The sequence below is a fragment of the Balaenoptera acutorostrata genome, chromosome 5, assembly GCF_949987535.1.
Source record: "Balaenoptera acutorostrata chromosome 5, mBalAcu1.1, whole genome shotgun sequence".
In the NCBI taxonomy this organism is placed as follows: domain Eukaryota; kingdom Metazoa; phylum Chordata; class Mammalia; order Artiodactyla; family Balaenopteridae; genus Balaenoptera; species Balaenoptera acutorostrata.
The window spans coordinates 90,833,912-90,852,890 of NC_080068.1; the positions used below are offsets into that span (position 1 = coordinate 90,833,912).

Consider the following 18,979-nt stretch of genomic DNA (forward strand, 5'->3'; position numbering starts at 1 on the left):
TTTTGCCACGGCAATAAGAGAAAAAAAAAGAAATAAAAGGAATACAAATTGGAAAAGAAGAAGTAAAACTGTCACTCTTTGCAGATGACATGACACAATACAGAGAAAATCCTAAGGATGCCACCAGAAAACTACTAGAACTAATCAATGAATTCAGTAAGGTTGCAGGATACAAAATTAATGCACAGAAATCTCTTGCATTAGTATACACCAACGATGAAAAATCAGAATGAGAAATTAAGGAAACAATCACATTTACCATTGCAGCACAAAGAATAAAATACCTAGGAATAAACCTACCTAAGGAGGCCAAAGACCTGTACTCAGAAAACTATAAAACACTGATGAAAGAAATCAAAGATGACATAAACAGATGGAGAAATATACTATGCCCTTGGATTGGAAGAATCAATATTCTGAAAATGACTATACTACCCAAAGCAATCTACAGATTCAATGCAATCCCTATCAAACTACCAATGGCATTCTTCACAGAATTAGAACAAAAAATTTTACAATTCATATGGAAACACAAAAGACCCCAAAGAGCCAAAGCAATCTTGAGAAAGAAAAACAGAGTTGGAGGAATCAGGCTCCATGACTTTAAACAATACCACAAAGCTACAGTAGTCAAGACAGTATGGTACTGGCACAAAAACAGAAATATAGGTCAATGGTACAGGATAGAATGCCCAGAGATAAACCCACGCACATATGGTCACCTAATTTACGAGAAAGAGGAAAGAACATACAATGGAGAAAAGACAGCCACTTCAATAAGTGGTGCTGGGAAAACTGGACAGCTACATGTAAAAGAATCATATTAGAACACTACCTAACACCATACACAAAAATAAACTCATAATGGATTAAAGACCTAAATGTAAGACCAGACACTATAAAACTCTTAGAGGAAAACATAGGAAAAACACACTTTGACATAAACCACAACAAGATCTTTTTGACCCACCTCCTAGAGTAACAGAAATAAACACAGAAATAAACAAATGGGACTTAATTGAACTTAAAAGCTGTTGCACGACAAAGGAAACCATAAGTAAGACAAAAAGACAACCCTCAGAATGGGAGAAAATAGTTGCAAATGAAACAACAGACCAAGGATTAATCTCCAAAATATACAAACAGCTCATGGAGCTCAATGTCAAAAATCAAACAATACAATTAAAAAATGGGCGGAAGACCTAACTAGACTCACCAAGGAAGACATACAGATGGCCAAGAGGTGCATGAAAAGATGCTCAACATCATTAATTATTAGAGAAATGTAAATCAAAAGCACAATGAGGTATCACTTCATAACGGTCAGAATGGCCATCATCAAAAAATCTAGGAACAATAAATGCTGGAAGGGTTGTGGTGAAAAGGGAACCCTCTTGCACTGTTGGTGGGAATGTAAATTGTTACAACCACTATGGAAAACAGTATGGAGGTTCCTTAAAAAACTAAAAACAGAACTACCATATGACCCAGCAATCTCACTACTGGGCATATACCCTGAGAAAACCATAGTTCAGAAAGAGTCATGTACCACAGTGTTCATTGCAGCTCTATTTGCAATAGCCAGGACATGGAAGCAGCCTTTGTGTCCATCGACAGATGAATGGATGGAGAGGATGTGGCACATGTATACAATGGAATATTACTCAGCCATAAAAAGAAATGAAATTGAGTTATTTGTAGTGAGGTGGATGGACCTAGAGTCTGTCATACAGAGTGAAGTAAGTCAGAAAGAGAAAAACAAATACCGTGTGCTAACACATATATATGGAATCTAAAAAAAAAAAAAATGGTACTGATGAAACTAGTTGCAGGGCAGGAATAAAGAGGTAGACATAGAGAATGGACTTGAGGACACGGGGTGGGAGGGGGAAGCTGTGGCGAAATGAGAGTAGCATCGACATATATACACTACCGAATGTAAAATAGTTAGCTAGTGGGAAGCAGCAGCGTAGCACAGGGAGATCAGCTCGGTGCTTTGCAACGACCTAGATGGGTGGGATAGGGAGGACGGGAGGGAGGCTCAAGAGGGAGGGGATATGGGGGCATGTGTATGCATATGGCTGATTCACTTTGGTGTACAACAGAAACTAACACAGTATTGTGAAGCAATTATACTCCAATAAAGATAAAAAACAAACAAACAAACAACTAAGAGGGCAAAGAAGAGTCATGATTAGGACACTTTGGAGGTGCCCAGGTCTACCACCTGAGGACTCTTCCAGAGAACACTGTGAATGTCTATAAAGACTTACCCAATCTTGTGGTCTAGTGTAAGGTACTCATTATTTAAAATCTTTCCATTTTGGGCGCACTGTAGTTCAGCATTTATACCTCTCCAAGGTATGGTAGACACGTGCATATATCTACTATAGCAGTAGACTACAGTACATGTTTTTCTATAATATATACATATATAGAAGGTTTTAAAAGGTTTATATATTTCTTTAATTTATATTCCTTAAGGGAAAACAATAGGTCTTCTAATTCTTTATAAACTACTCTACACAAAATACAGTAAAGAATAGGACACAGAAAGAAATCGGTACCTTTTCAATGTAATGACTTTCTTAAATCTTTACAGTAAGTTTAGGATTAACAGTTACACTAAGTTTCCTCAATTCAACAAATATTTATTTTGTGCCAGCATTGGTGGGTGGCTCAGTAACTACTTGCTGACTCAACGTCATTTATTTGATGCTATAGGAGATACTCAAAGAAATGTAAGACATAATTCTTGTTTCAGAACACTTTTAATCTAGGTAAGAAACAAGATGTAAATACAGTAAGTCCCCTACACACGAACGACTTCCATTCCGAGAGTGCGTTCGTAAGTCCAATTTGTTCGTAAGAACAACAAAGTTAGACTAGCTACCCAACTAATACAATCAGCTATATTGTTCCGAATTGTAATAGGTTTATAATACTTTTCATACAAATAATACATAAAAAACAAACATAAAAAATAAAGAAAACATTTTTAATCTTAACAGTACAGCACCTTGAAAAGTACAGTAGTACAGTACAACAGCTGGCATACAGGGTCTGGCATCGAGTGAACAGGAAGAAGAGTTACTGACTGGAGGAGGGAGAGGAGGTGGGAGATGGTAGAGCTGAAGGATCATCAGCAATAGGAGACGGAGGGCAAGCTGCAATTTCACTCACGCCTGACATTGATGGCACAGGTTCTGGTTCCTTGCTGGATTCAATTCTATCCGCCCTCTTGAAAAAAGGATCCAGTGATGTCTGGGTAGTAGCTCTTTTTTTCTCATCGAAGATGACACGGTAGCACTGGATTGCATTCTGAACGGCTGCTGTAACCTTCGTGTACCATTCTATGTTCAGGTCCCGTGCCTCAAAAACTAACAGTGCCTCCTCAAATAAAGAAAATCCTATTGCCATTTCCTATGTTGTCAATCTCTTCGGTTTTTCAGTTATTTCTTCTTCCTCTTGTCTCTCTTCGTCCTTTCCCTGGGCCTCCAATTCCATCAGGTCTTGATTAGAAAGCTCCTCTTGTTGCACAGCAAGGAGTTCAATGAAGTTGTCCTTTTGCAGATCTAGCTTGAAATAAAGATACTGTACTACTGTACTCTATACAGTACTGTACAGTAAAGTACACAAAAGCACAACCACTTGTAGAGGATGCACGCATGTGACAATGTATGCCAGACACGTGAACTAACTTACTTATTGGACACGCAAAGGCACGTTCGCATCTTTGAAAGTTCTCAACTTGAAGGTTCATATGTAGGGGATTTACTGTATATGTGAGATGTAGTAAAATGTATGGCTTTAGAATCAGACAGCTAGAGGTGAAACCCTAGCACTGCCATTTACTAGCTATACGATCTTCAGCAAGTTATTTAAGTGGTCTAAGACTCATTTTTCTCCTCTGTAAAATGATGATAATTATAAATTCTATTTCATAGGGTGGTTATAAAGACTACCTAATACAAGGCAACACCTATAAAGTGCTTACCACAGTGTTGGACATAAAATAAGCATTCAATCAATGTAAATTATCATCAACATAATATTAAGTAGTTATTAACACAATAATAGTTAAACAAAGTAGGCAGTTTTGAAGTGGGAAGAACTAACCTGGGCTAGAGTTACAAGTTTCATGTAATAACAGAATACAGAAATTTTTCTGCTATATTTGTTAAATAAAAATCTGACTAAAATATTTGGAATGTTTGCTAAAATAAGTAAAATGACATGAGCAAATTCCATGTGTGATCTGTAGAGCTCACTTGTCCACACTTCTATTAGTAATGAGTATAGATATTTTTTTTCAGTTCCAATTACTTAACAATAAATATTTCTACTTCACTTTTGCTTTCTTTACTTATCCATCATGGTTTTTGCCAATGAATAATGCAACAGAATATGCTAAGTCCACTTTATTCTTCTGACTTATGTTAGGAAACACTTCTTCCCCACTCCAGAAGTGCCCTTCCACATGAAAAGAGCTCCCTCACTGTAACGTTCTTGGCCTCTCTCCAGGGCTTTGCTCATTACACCACAGAAGAGGTTTAGTGCCTTCTCCAACTTTTAAATTTTGGAAGAATAAGCGGAACACACTCACCAATGCTATTTAACTAGAAGGTTAAGTCTATCTAAGCCTGGAGTTCAGTTAAACAGCTTATTTTGTTCTTGCACTAAGCTATGTCCTCCTACCCAGTCTTTACCACAAATAAAAGTATGATTTTGATCCCCCATTTGCCTTTATGTTTTATTTTATTTTCTCAATTTGTTCAGAACCCAAGTGAGGAAAAAGGTACTATTATTGGGCTCCTTCAAATATCTCAACAAGTTATTCAAAATATTCAAAATAAAATATTTATTTAACATCTATTATGTAGGATATCAAAGATATGACAATGAATGAAATACTGTCCCTGCCAGCAAGTAAAAAGGCACTCTGTCTCACAGAACAATTTTCAGGAATGCATTATGCCACAAAAATAGCAATCATCAGTAATATCTCCTCAGATGAGAATCTAATATTTGGAATTATACACAGCAGATGCTTTTATTCTGCCCATATCAGAGACAAAGACACTGAAGTTACAAGCTTTAACAGGCAGAGAGATAAATCACCATGTCCATATTAGTTTAATCAACCCGTAGTATTTCTACTACATTTGGGGAAATTTAAAACCTTACTTGTCATGATAAATGTTTTTTCCTTTGGTGACTAGAACCAAAGGCATGATCACAATCAACTTTAGTTAATAGATGGCATTTTATATGTGATGTTATTTAAGAGGTCAAAAACCAACTCAGAAAATAGCAATAACCAAAGAAGCAAATACTAATTTTAAAAACGTGTGTCTAAGCACAAATCCACAAGCATTCATCTGAGCTCTTTGTTTTAGAGACAATTCTGGTAAACTGGGTTATCTCATTTCCCAGTTAACAGCAGATTAGAAGGAGCAAATTGGAAATGGGAGTGTGAGAAACTAGAGAATGCTAGAGACACACTGATAGCAGGAAAAAAAAAGAAAAAAAGAGTTAAGAACTCTGTTAGATTATAAACTCCATGAAGGCAGAAATTGCGTTCATTGTTCTATGCTATCTTCCCAGTGCCTGGCATAGTGCTAGAAATAAATAACTGATGAATAATGGAACAGTAAATAAACTACAAAAGCTAACATTTGGGATCTATATTTTTTGTAATGACAAATAGTTCTGTACACTTCAGCAGACTCTGAGAACAAATCCAGATAAATAACAACATTAATGTTCTTAATAATGACACCAATTTTTTAAAAAAAGTTAATTGAGTTTAAAATGATCAGTTTACAAAGACAAAAGGATAATATCCAAAATGGCAACAATAAAAAGAATATTGGTAAGCTTAAATTATCCGAAATATTAACTTATGAGAAATATCATATTTCCTAATTACACTGGATAAATGAATTAGTATAAAAATTTTGGCAATAAAAAAACCCCACCTATTAATTCTCAGGCAAGACTGTAATTTTTAATAGTATTAACTTACTTGAAATGCCATATAAATACTAGTGAGAAATAATAACAATGAGTACACATAGCAATACTATATTCGTTACTTACAAAGCACATACAGCTAAACATAAGAGTATCTCAAAATAGGGAGGAAAAACTCACACACTCAGTTCACTATACACAGCATTCTGAAGTTTCTTCTCCCAACCTATTTAAAAAAAGGAATAAAATATACAAACATATTAGTTTTAAAAATAAACATACATTATAATTAAATTTATCTCACAAAAACTTTAACATCACATTCATTTGTGCAAGAACTTTATCAACTTCCGGTTGCTGTGTAAAGTGTTATACTAAGGAATTATTTCTTTTTTTGTGTGTGTGGCCCTTTTATTTTTTATTGAAGTAGAGTTGATGTACAATATTATGTAAGTTACAAGTGTACAATATAGTGATTCACAATTTTTAAAGGTTATACTCTACTTATAGTTATTCTACAATAGGTCTGGCCCAGGCTCTTATGGAGTCACTGCTTTGCCCTGGGTCCCCATGTATGTGACACCTCGTGTGCACCCCCTAAGAGTGGAGTCTCTGTTTCTCCCAGTCCTGTGGAGCTCCTGCACAAAATCCCTGCTGCCCTTCAAATCCAAACGCTCTGTGGACTCCTCCTCCTGATGCCATACCCCCGGGCTGGGGAGCCTGATGTGGGGGTAGAACTCTCAGTCCTGTGGGAGAAACTTTGTGATATAATTATTTTCCAGTTTCTGGTCACCCACCAGGCATTATTTCTTATATATTGACCAATATCCCTTGGCCAACACTAAGTAGCAAAGTCATCAACAGGATTTATTGTTATAGAACTATGGCACCATTTTCTTAAGATGAGGAGAATATTTCCTTCTTCCACTGTTCAGGCACTCAATGAATGCCAAAATCTTTGGCGATCGCACTACCAGAGCTGTGAGAAATGTGCCAAGAGAAGGGCAAGAAACAGCCAGGCACTGACAAAGATTACAAGTAATTCGTGACAATTAACTAGTCATTAAACTCCTAAACAAGAGAAGTAGATTATTATGAGGCACCATCAGTCAGATCGGTTCGCTTGGCTGCTAACTACTTGAACTTATATGGGCAAGTAAACCACCTAATATCTCAGTTCCCATGTGCAAGGGCTGCTCAACAGCTTGCTCTAAAAAAGTTGGGATTGTCTTCTGTTTTCTTTGAAAGGGTACAAAAGAGGAGAGAAAAGAAACAATGGAGAGAAAAGAAGCAGAGAAGGAAAAAAGCCACAAATGAAAGGTAAAAGACAAGTTACTTAACTAGGGAGATTCTTAATACATTCGGGATGTATTTTGACCAGGAAGGTAAACAGTAGTTAAAACTGATTAATGTAAAGCAGTCATTCCCACAGTGTTCCTGAATTTTTGCAGCATTTCTGCAGAAATATCTGAAAGTTCTAATTCTCCCCAAATAGAAACCTATCCAGCCACTGTTTCACAATTTTGGATGAGTAATTGGCTGTGGATACAGTATTCCCTCAAAATAAAGCATTTCCTTATTTTGCCTTAAAGAATCAGAGAAGGAAAAAAAAGCAACTTACAAACCTGATATTTTAAAGAATTCCTTAATATCTTCTTTTAGTGATTCAAGTTTAATCTCAGGTCTCTGAAGACTGGCCTAATTTTAGAAAGAAGAAGAAAAAGAAGAAAGGAAAAGACAGAGGTCAAAAGTAAGTCATTTGGGATGATATTTAATGCTAATGAAAGTTTTAAAGAGGAATGTCCAAATGTGCACACTATTTAAAAAATCCCCTTTGATGGGCTTCCCTGGTGGTGCAGTGGTTGAGAATCTGCCTGCCAATGCAGGGGACACAGGTTCGCGCCCTGGTCTGGGAAGATCCCACATGCCGCGGAGCAACTGGGCCCGTGAGCCACAACTACTGAGCCTGCGCGTCTGGAGCCTGTGCTCCGCAACAAGAGAGGCCACGATAGTGAGAGGCCCGCGCACCGCGATGAAGAGTGGCCCCCGCTTGCCGCAACTAGAGAAAGCCCTAGCAGAGAAATGAAGACCCAACATAGCAATCAATCAATAAATAAATCTTTAAAAAAAAAAAATCCCCTTTGAGGTCAGAGCATCTGAGTATCTGGAATAGCTCATAAGAGAGAAGACTTTTTCACCCACTCTTGCAATAGAGGACCTGTGATAATATACTAGAGTCTACTTAAAATATTGAATCTTGCAGCTTATGAATAGTTAACATCTTCATCTAAGCATTTTACTTTTATGAACATTTAACATCTATTTTTCTAATAGGAAAAATACTCAGATTTTATAAATTCATTCTCTTAATATTATACTTAGCATACATAGCACCTACATTCACCTAATAACCAAAAGCTCTGTTGCGTCCATATAACTGGAGCTTTGAACAGTGTCATCTTTGGATCGCTGCTCTGTAAACCTGCATTTTTTGTACATATTGATGGAAAATACATAAAACTACTCACTCACAAATGCTTATTAGTGTCTCTTTCATCTTCAATTGCATGATTTCTATTCTACTGGTTTTTCACACTGTAATTTTTACCAAAAATACTAATTTCTCCAACTTATAATGGCTTCAGTTACCTTCAAAGTGTTCATCTTTCGTCACCTAGCTCTCTCTATCAAATTCTAGAAGCATATTTTTTAAGAAGGCATTTCTATTAGGGTATCTCATAAGCATTTTAAATCTAAGAAATCAAAAACTGATCTTATTTTCCACTTAACTACCTTTCTCCTCTTCTATTTTTAATCCTCATCCATGAAATTACCATTCACCAAATCTTCCAACTCAGAAACTTTAGTTATTCTCAATTCTACTCTAATTCTTCTACGATTCAACCCCTTTCTGGGAAGATGGCATTGGTGGCAGTGAGGGTTTTTTTTGTAATCTTCCTGATCTCCACATAGAAACACACCAAGCAACTAGACAGCAAAACCAAAATTCCATGGAAAACATTTACAACCAAACCTGGTGATAAGATATTCCTCACAAACCTAAAATATAAGCAGTTGTGGACAAACCAACAGCCACATGACCTGTATGGTATTAGCATCTACACAGGAAAAAGCAGAGGGGTATCTGATAGATATGAAAAGAGGAGAACCCCAAAATAGCCAGCAAGTATTCACTGGAACATATGATGAGCTAATTTTAGAACAGGAGCTGACAATGGGAGGGGTTTTGTCTAATCCAATATAGCAGATGAGGTTTGAAGACACTGGCGCAGACTAGCACCTATGAATTCTTGAAACTGACCGGTCAGGGCTCCCTTTCTCCCTTTCTGAGGAGAAAAACTTGATAGAGTAATAAAAATTGAGGATGACGGAACCAACTTATTACCTTGAAAACTGATAAATAAATGAAAAGGCATTTATCTAGCCTGCCTTTCCTACAGGAACTGTACCACTTGGTAACCAAATAATAGATAAGAAGAAATGTCTCTTTATAAAAATATTCCAGCTAATAACTAAAACAGATATGATATAATTAGAATATCACCATTTTGCAATCCCTAATCAATTCTAGGCATTGAGCAGAAACAGCTATTAACTTTGCAAAAAGACAACCAGCAATTATGTGCTTCTCAATGAAAGAAGACTCCAGTGCCAATAGTCGTGGTCATTGAGATGGCACCTGAGCCTGATCAAAGCCTCTGGGTCCAATTGTCAACTTACAAGTCATACAAGCTGCACCGTGAGTGTGTAATCAGAAAAATCCAGGTTGTGAGAAATCCTAAAGGCCAAATGGCCCAGTTCTTCAGCTGATCAATTGTAAGGGGGAAAAAGAGAGGAAGGAGAGAAAACCTGTAGATTTTAAAAGACTTAAAAGGTATATCAAAGAATCTTTTTTTAAGTTGATAAGACTCAGAGCATCCAGGGATATACATTTGGTTAATGAAACTATCAAGAAATGCAGGAAAGTGATTACCATAAAAATCAGGTCCTCTGGGAGGGAGGGACTTGTGATTGGGGTGAGACAAATGGAGAGGTTTCTGGTGTGGCTGGCAACGTTTCACTTTTTTACCAGGGTGGTTGTTTAAGGTCGTTCATCTTATAATAATTCATTACATTATAGATTTGTTTTGTGTAGCTTCTGTTTGTGTTTTACTTTACAACAAACAGGGCAAAAAAAGAAAAAAGAAAAATACATCCCCGCAATGTATTCCTTCTCTCCATTCTAAAGTCCCACTTTATTAAGGCAACCTGATTTTTTTGTTTATAGGTCAAGGAGGAAGAAACATGGCCAGCTCCCCATCTGGTATGTGTACTTTCTTCTTTTTTTTTTTAATTGGAGTATAGTTGATTTACAATGTTGTGTTAGTTTCAGGTGTACAACAAAGTGAATCAGTTATACATATACATATCTCCATTCTTTTTTAGATTCTTTTCCCACATAGGCCATTACAGAGTCTTGAGTAGAGTTCCCTGTGCTATATAGTACATCCTTATTAGTTATCTGTTTTATATATAGTAGTGCTGCCACCTTATTTAAATTGCAACTACCCCCCACCTGGCATTTTCACAGCCCCTTACTCTACTTTTTCTTCTTTCTTAGCATTTATGCCTCTTAATATACTGTATGATTTATTTACTATGTTTATTGGTATACTATCTCCCTACACTAGAAGTGGTAAGCTCGACCAGGGCAGATATCTTTTTTTGTGGTTCTCCTTTGTATCCTAAGTGCCTAGAATAGTTATTTTCACATAGTAGATGCTCAATAAATGTTTATTGAATAAATGAACCAATTTCTCCCTTTTCCAGTCCATATTCCAGCATTTTCTTCCTAAAACGTAAGTCTTTCTCGGCTGTGGATCTCCACAGCATATGTAAGAAGTCTAAACTTTTCAACAGGACACACTGGGACCTTCACAATGTAGACCAACTTGTCTCTCCAAATTCATCAGCTGCTGCTCCACCAAGCCAACGACATCCTCTCTTTTCTCACACCTCCTCCCTGACACCCTACACTCTAGCCACAGTGAGCTATAATCACTGATACCCCAAATGTCAAATACTTTAAGGGTTCCAGGCTTGTAAGGGTTCCAGGCTTTTGTTCATATTGTTTCCTCAGATAGAAGAGCTCCCTCAACACCTTGGCAAATACCTACTAGCTTCCACTTCCAGACATCCCTCAAATATCACCTCCTTTCCCAACTACCCCACCTGCTACCTGCAAAGATAGTACATGCTATTCCTCTGTGAGAGCACTTACCCAATTACACTGTAATTTTCAGCTCACCTATTTCTCTTTTTAACTCTTAAATTCAAAGGCAAGACCATGTCTTCATTTCTGCATCCCAAGTGTTACTTGGTATTAACTGTTGCTTGACAAAATTGTATTGACCAAACCATGCTCTATCCTTTTCAACTAATTTCCCCTCAAATAAACAAGGAACTTTATAAAACTTATGTTTAACTGAAGAGACTGGTTTCCAGTCTGTAATTCCTAGGATTTTAAAAGGTGCAAAACCCGTCTTATTATTCAAGAGTATCAAGGCAAAAGGAAATAGGTTTTCTTTTTACTAAGTCTGTATTTGGAAATGACTCAGAAGTAGCAAAATTTAAAGAATTTCGAGAGAAAAAAATGATTATTCCTGCTAAGCATTTTCAATACTTCAAGTTGCTAGATCTCCTAGATATACTTTTTTTTAATATAAATTTATTTATTTATTTATTTATTTATTGGCTGTGTTGGGTCTTCGTTGCTGCGCACGGGCTTTCTCTAGTTGTGGCGAGCAGGGGCTACTCTGTTGCGGTGCGCGGGCTTCTCATTGCAGTGGCTTCTCTTGTTGCAGACCATGGGCTCTAGGCACACGGGCTTCAGTAGTTGCAGCACGCGGGCTCAGTAGTTGTGGCCCACGGGCTGTAGAGCGCAGGCTCAATAGTTGTGGCACACGGGCTTAGCTGCTCCGTGGCATGTGGGATCTTCCCAGACCAGGGCTCAAACCCGTGTCCCCTGCATTGGCAGGCGGATTCTTAACCACTGCGCCACCAGGGAAGTCCTCCTAGATATACTTTTTGATATCAAAGGCAAATCAAAATTCATTAATCATCTAAGCTAATTATAAGAATCTTGAGAAATTTGAGACTCAGAAGCAGGACAGTGACAGGAGGACAACGTGATAAGGCACAGCAATTCTCAAACATGTTTTAGCAGCATAACCCTATTTTTCAAATGAAATCTGAACCCTATTGGAACCCAATTACATAAAACACATTGAAAGTGATATTACTAGACAATGAAAACAATGAGTCTTTTCTCATTGACTAAGGTATGATTAACATTAAAAAGGTACAGCTTTATTCTGCTATGGTCTCAATACCTAATTTATTTTTGTATTTTGTTTTATTTGCTCAATTTAAAAAAAAGATCTTGATTCACAGAGATAGGTGTTTACATTGTTAACAGCCCTCCTGGCAACCTCAGCACACTCCCAAACAAACTGCTGCAGGAGATCAAGAGAAGTATGCAGTTGGAATTTTTTATTTTGAAGACAAATCACTGAAAGTATTGATCACAAATACAAAAATCAGAAAAGGGTTTCTGATACTTAGAACTGCTGAAACTATGCATCCCATAGTATTACTACCACATGACGTGTTCTCACATCAGATGTTGTCCCATATCTCAGCAGTGCACCAGGATGGGGGCTCGCGTTGAGCAGATGCACCTTCACTCGGCCTGGCCCATGCCTGTCACTGTATACCCCCTGCAGTACTACCTCACTTGTACAATGTACCATGAGTGGACATGTACAAGCCCAAATATTTGGAAAGACCAGTGCAGATTTACATCCTTCTTCACCAATGACACATTTCTAAGTGTCCAAACATATGAAGAAATGAAAGAAACAGGGTTTTGGTTTTTCTTCCTCTAGGATCTATGCAGAAACAAGTTAATGTGAAATCACAATAGTGGATTATGGAGTACTTGATATAACAACGCATTTGAAAGAGTGTTGTTTCTTAATATAATGATTAAATTAAGTATTTTTTAAATTTTTTTTTCTTCTTTCTTTTTTTTTTTTAAAGTATTTGTTTATTTATTTATTTATGGCTGTGTTGTGTCTTCATTTCTGCACGAGGGCTTTCTCTAGTTGTGGCAAGCGGGGCCACTCTTCATCGCGGTGCGCGGGCCTCTCACCATCGTGGCCTCTTTTGTTGCGGAGCACAGGCTCCAGAAGCGCAGGCTCAGCAGTTGTAGCACACGGGCTTAGTTGCTCCACGGCACGTGGGATCTTCCCGGACCAGGGCTCGAACCCGTGTCCCCTGCACTGGCAGGCGGACTCTCAACCACTGTGCCACCAGGGAAGCCCTAAATTAAGTATTTTTAAGTGAATAGAATGTTTTCAGAATCCTTGGATATAACAGAGCATAGTTCTAAAACCACTTGGGACTAAATGAGAGTGAGATTTGGCATCAGAGGACCTGCAAACATCTCTCGGCCTTATTTGTTACCTTGGTCCAGTCAGTTAACCTCTCTGTCTCAATTTTCTTTTTTATTTAATGAAGAATATAATACCTGAGCTAGGTTATCAGGAGACTCAATCAGAAAATTTGTCAAAGTTATTTTTAGGCTGGGAAGTCCAATATAAGTTAAAATTGTGTTATAAGATGTGCCCAGATGGCAGTGGACTAAATGTAGAAGGTTGGCAGGGAAGGATTGACTGGAGGTAGAGGTTTTTAAAATATCTATAACAAAAGTTAAGCCTTCTTTTAAACAAAATGCCTCTAGCTCACTAAAAGAGCTGGTAAAAAAATATGTTCAAAATATAATTAGCAAGAGAGTGTATATAGTACATTCCTAGCCATGGCCCTGCATACAATTTACCAATTCATTTATGTTGATATTTCTGACATCCTCCACCATTCTGCATTCTAAAAACACCTGGCCATCTCCACTCCAACCCCAACCCCACCAGCACACACACATTTGCACAGGCGCACACATACGTATCCAGTTTCTTTCTACTTCCACCAGAAGAGGCTTAGCCCAAAGCATTGCTCACTGGCAATCTTAAATTTCTAAACTTGGTGACTGAAGGAAACTGGAGAAGCAAAGTGGATGAAGTCGTGGTGGGGTCAAAAAAGCCAGGAGATAAACTGAGGCTAAATACTCATGAAGTGCAAACCAAGGCAGAGGAAGGTTTACAAAAAGGGTTCCAAAAACCCTCTGATTCTCTCTGAAGATTCCCCATCCTCTCCACTTCTCATGATGCCACTGTGCCATTCCTGGGCTTCATCTATCTATGCCCGAAGAATCACAGAATTTCAGGGTTAGAAGGGACTATAGAGTTCTTCTAGGTCGACTAACCATTTAATGACTGACTCTCCTCTCCAAGGGATTTTCTAGCTTAGAAACTCTCTCTTAGAAACTCTAAGCTAACTTTCCCCACCTTTGGTCAATTCCATCTTTGAACTATTCTGCTAGAAAATCCTTTATTATGAACTAAAATTGATTCCCCTTAACATCTGCCACCACCATGTGTGCCCCCCCCCCACGAACCCCAAGGTCACAGAAAATATGCTGAATCACTTTTCTGTGAGAGATCTTCAAATATTCGAATTTAACTACTGTGTCTTCCCTGAAAGCTTCTCAAGGTCACATACATTTCTAGGTTCTCCAAGATCTCTTCATATGAGAGATTCTCCTTACCACCCTGGCCATTCTTGTCTGAGCGAAGTCCAGTCCAGCTTGTCCTCTACTGTAGTAACTTCCTAACCTACCACTCTACTTCACTCATTCCACTAAACCATTGATTCTCAAACTTTTAAGTCTCAGGACCCTCACTCTTAAAAATTACGGAGGATCTGGGAGGACCTTCAAGATGGCAGAGGAGTAAGACATGGAGATCACCTTCCTCCCCACAAATACATCAAAAATACACCTACATGTGGAAGAACTCCTAGAGGACACCTACTGAACGCTGGCAGAAGACCTCAGACTTCCCAAAAGGCAAGAAACTCCCCACGTACCTGGCCGTGTGGCTGACACGGTGTTGGTGCTCAGGCCAGGTGTCAGGCCTCAGCCTCTGAGGTGGGAGAGCCGAGTTCAGGACACTAGACCACCAGAAACCTCCCAGCCCCACGTAATATCAATCGGCAAGAGCTCTCACAGAGATCTCTGTCTCAACACTAAGACCCAGCTCCACTCAATGACCACCAAGCTCCAGTGCTGGACACCCCATGCTAAACAACTAGCAAGACAGGAACACAACCCGCCCATAAGCAGAGAGGCTGCCTAAAATCATACTAAGTTCACAGATACCTCAAAACCCATCACCAGATGCACTCCTGTCCACCAGAAAGAAAAGATCCAGCCTTATCCACCAGAACACAAGCACCAGTCCCCTCCACCAGGAAGCCTACACAACCCACTGAAGCAACCTTACCCACTGGGGGAAAACACCAAAAACAACAGGAACTATGAACCTGCAGCCTGCAAAAAGGAGACCCCAAACACAGTAAGTTAAGGAAAATGAGAAGACAGAGAAATACACAGCAGATGAAGGAGCAAGGTAAAAACTTACCAGACCAAACAAATGAAGAGGAAATAGGCAGTCCACCTGAAAAAGAATTCAGAGTAATGATAGTGGAGATGATCCAAAATCTGGGAAATAGAATGGAGAAAATACAAGAAATGTTTAACAAGGACCCAGAAGAACTAAAGAGCAAACAAACAATGATGAACAACACAATAAATGAAATTAAAAATTCTCTAGAAGAAATCAATACCAGAATAACTGAGGCAGAAGAATGGATAAGTGACCTGGAAGATGAAATAGTGGAAATAACTACCACAGAGCACAATAAAGAAAAAAGAATGAAAAGAATTGAGGACAGTCTCAGAGACCTCTGGGACAACATTAAATGCACCAACATTCGAATTATAGGTGTCCAAGAAGAAGAGAAAAAGAAAGGGACTGAGAAAATATTTGAAGAGATTATAGTTGAAAACTTCCTTAATATGGGAAAGGAAATAGTAAGTCAAGGTCAGGAAGCGCAGAGAGTCCCATACATGATAAATCCAAGGAGAAACATGCCAAGACATATTAAACAAACTATCAAAATTAAATACAAAGAAAAAATACTAAAAGCAGCAAGGGAAAAGCAACAAATAGCATACAAGGGAATCCCCATAAGGTTAACAGTTTATCTTTTGGCAGAAACTCAGTAAGCCAGAAGGGAGTGGCAGGACATATTTAAAGTGATGAAAGGTAAAAAACTACAACCAAGATTACTCTACCCAGCAAGGATCTCATTCAGATTCGACAGAAAATTAAAACCTTTACAGACAAGCAAAAGCTAAGACAATTCAGCACCACGAAAACAGCTTTACAATAAATGCTAAAGGAACTTCTCTAGGCAGGAAACACAAGAGAAGGAAAACACCTACAATAACAAACCCAAAACAATTAAGAAAATGGGAATAGGAACATACATATCGATAATACCTTAAATGTAAATGGATTAAATGCTCCAACCAAAAGACATAGACTGGCTGAATGGATACAAAAACAACACCCGTATATATGCAGTCTACAAGAGACCCACTTCAGACCTAGGGACACATACAGACTGAAAGTGAGGGGATGGAAAAAGATATTCCACACAAAAGGAAATCAAAAGAAAGCTGGAGAAGCAATTCTCATATCAGACAAAATAGACTTTAAAATAAAGACTATGACAAGAGACAAAGAAGGACACTACATAATGATCAAGGGACCAATCCAAGAAGAAGACATAACAATTGTAAATATTTATGCAGCCAAAATAGGAGCACCTCAACATATAAGGCAAATGCTAACAGCCATAAAAGGGGAAATTGACAGTAACACAATCATAGTAGGGGACTTTCACACCCCACTTTAACCAATGGACAGATCATCCAAAATGAAAATAAATAAGGAAACACAAGCTTTACATGACACATTAAACAAGATGGACTTAATTGATATTTATAGGACATTCTATCCAAAAACAACAGAATACACATTCTTCTCAAGTGCTCATGGAACATTCCCCAGGGTAGATCATATCTTGGGTCACAAATCAAGCCTTGGTAAATTTAAGAAAATTGAAATCATATCAAGTATCCTTTCTGACCACAACGCTACGAGACTAGATACCAATTACAGGAAAAAAAACTGTAAAAAAATACAAACACATGGAGGCTAAACAATAAGCTACTAAATAATCAAGAGATCACTGAAGAAATCAAAGAGGAAATCAAAACATACCTAGAAACAAATGACAATGAAAACCCGGCGACCCAAAACCCATGGGATGCAGCAAAAACTGTTCTAAGAGGGAAGTTTATAGCAATACAATCCTATCTCAAGAAACAAGAAACATCTCAAACAACCTAAACTTACACCTAAAGCAATCAGAGAAAGAAGAACAAAAAAAAACCCCAAAGTTAGCAGAAGGAGAGAAATCATAAAGATCGATCAGAAATCAATGAAAAAGAAATGAACGAAACAATAGCAAAGATCAAAAAACTAAAAGCTGGTTCTTTGAGAAGATAAACAAAATTGATAAACCATTAGCCAGACTCATCAAGAAAAAAAGGGAGAAAATTCAAATCAACAAAATTAGAAATGAAAAATGAGAAGTAACAACTAACACTGCAGAAATACAAAGGATCATGAGAGATTACTACAAGCAACTATATGTCAATAAAATGGGCAACCTGGAAGAAATGGACAAATTCTTAGAAAAGCACAACTTTCTGAGACTGAACCAGCAAGAAATAGAAAATATAAACAGACCAATCAGAAGCACTGGAATTGAAACTGTGATTAAAAATCTTCCAACAGGGGCTTCCCAGGTGGCGCAGTGGTTGAGAATCTGCCTGCCAATGCAGGGGACATGGGTTCGAGCCCTGGTCTGGAAAGATCTCACATGCCATGGAGCAACTGGGCCCGTGAGCCACAACTACTGAGCCTGTGCGTCTGGAGCCTGTGCTCCGCAACAAGAGAGGCCGCGATAGTGAGAGGCCCGCGCACCGCGATTAAAAGTGGTCCCCGCTTGCCGCAACTAGAGACAGCCCTCGCACAGAAACGAAGACCCAACAGAGCCAAAAATAAATAAATAAATAAATAAATTTATTTTAAAAAAAAATCTTCCAACAAACAAAAGCCCAGGATCAGACGGATTCACTGGTGAATTCTATCAAACATTTAGAGAAGAGCTAATGCCTATCCTTCTCAAACTCTTCCAAAATATAGCAGAGGGAGGAACATTCCCAAACTCATTCTTTGAGACCATCATCATTCTGATACCAAAACCAGACAAAGATGTTACAAAAAAAGAAAACTACAGGCCAATATCACTGATGAACATAGATGTAAAAATCCTCAACAAAATACTAGCAAAAGAATCCAGCAGCACATTAAAAGGATCATACACCATGATCAAGTGGGGTTTATCCCAGGAATGCAAGGATTCTTCAATTTACTCAAATCAATCAATGTGATACACCATGTTAACAAACTGAAGGGTAAAAACCATATGATCATCTCAATAGGTGCAGAAAAATCTTTCGAAAAAAATTCAACACCCATTTATGATAAAAACTCTCCAGAAAGTAGGCCTAGAAGGAACTTACCTCAACATAATAAAGGCCATATATGACAAACCCACAGCCAACATTGTTCTCAATGGTGAAAAACTGAAACCATTTCCACTAAGATCAGGAACAAGACAAGGTTGCCCACTCTCACTGCATTTATTCAACATAGTTTTGAAAGTTTTAGCCACAGCAATTAGAGGAAAAAGAAAAGAAATAAAAGGAATCCAAATCGGAAAAGAAGAAGTAACACTGTCACTGTTTGCAGATGACACGATATTATACATAGAGAATCCTAAAGAGGCTACCAGAAAACTACTAGAGTTAATCAATGAATTTGGTAAAGTAGTAGGATACAAAATT

General features: G+C 38.0%; 1 protein-coding gene across 6 annotated transcripts in view; it reads right to left on the reverse strand.

Moving 5' to 3' along the window:
* The window catches only part of TBC1D19 (TBC1 domain family member 19), a 162,626-nt gene that overhangs the window by 121,545 nt on the left and 22,102 nt on the right, over positions 1 to 18,979 (reverse strand). For 3 of the 6 annotated variants that reach the window (XM_057547467.1, XM_057547466.1, XM_007168459.2), the window contains exons 2-3: positions 7,602 to 7,674; positions 6,157 to 6,202 (exon numbers count right to left, since the gene is read on the reverse strand). The exons of 2 other annotated variants lie outside the window; for them this stretch is intronic. In XM_057547467.1, the coding sequence (XP_057403450.1) occupies positions 6,157 to 6,202; positions 7,602 to 7,674 (119 nt within the window). The remainder of the gene's footprint in view (positions 1 to 6,156; positions 6,203 to 7,601; positions 7,675 to 18,979) is intronic. One more of the 6 variants, XM_057547469.1, reaches the window with a different exon arrangement.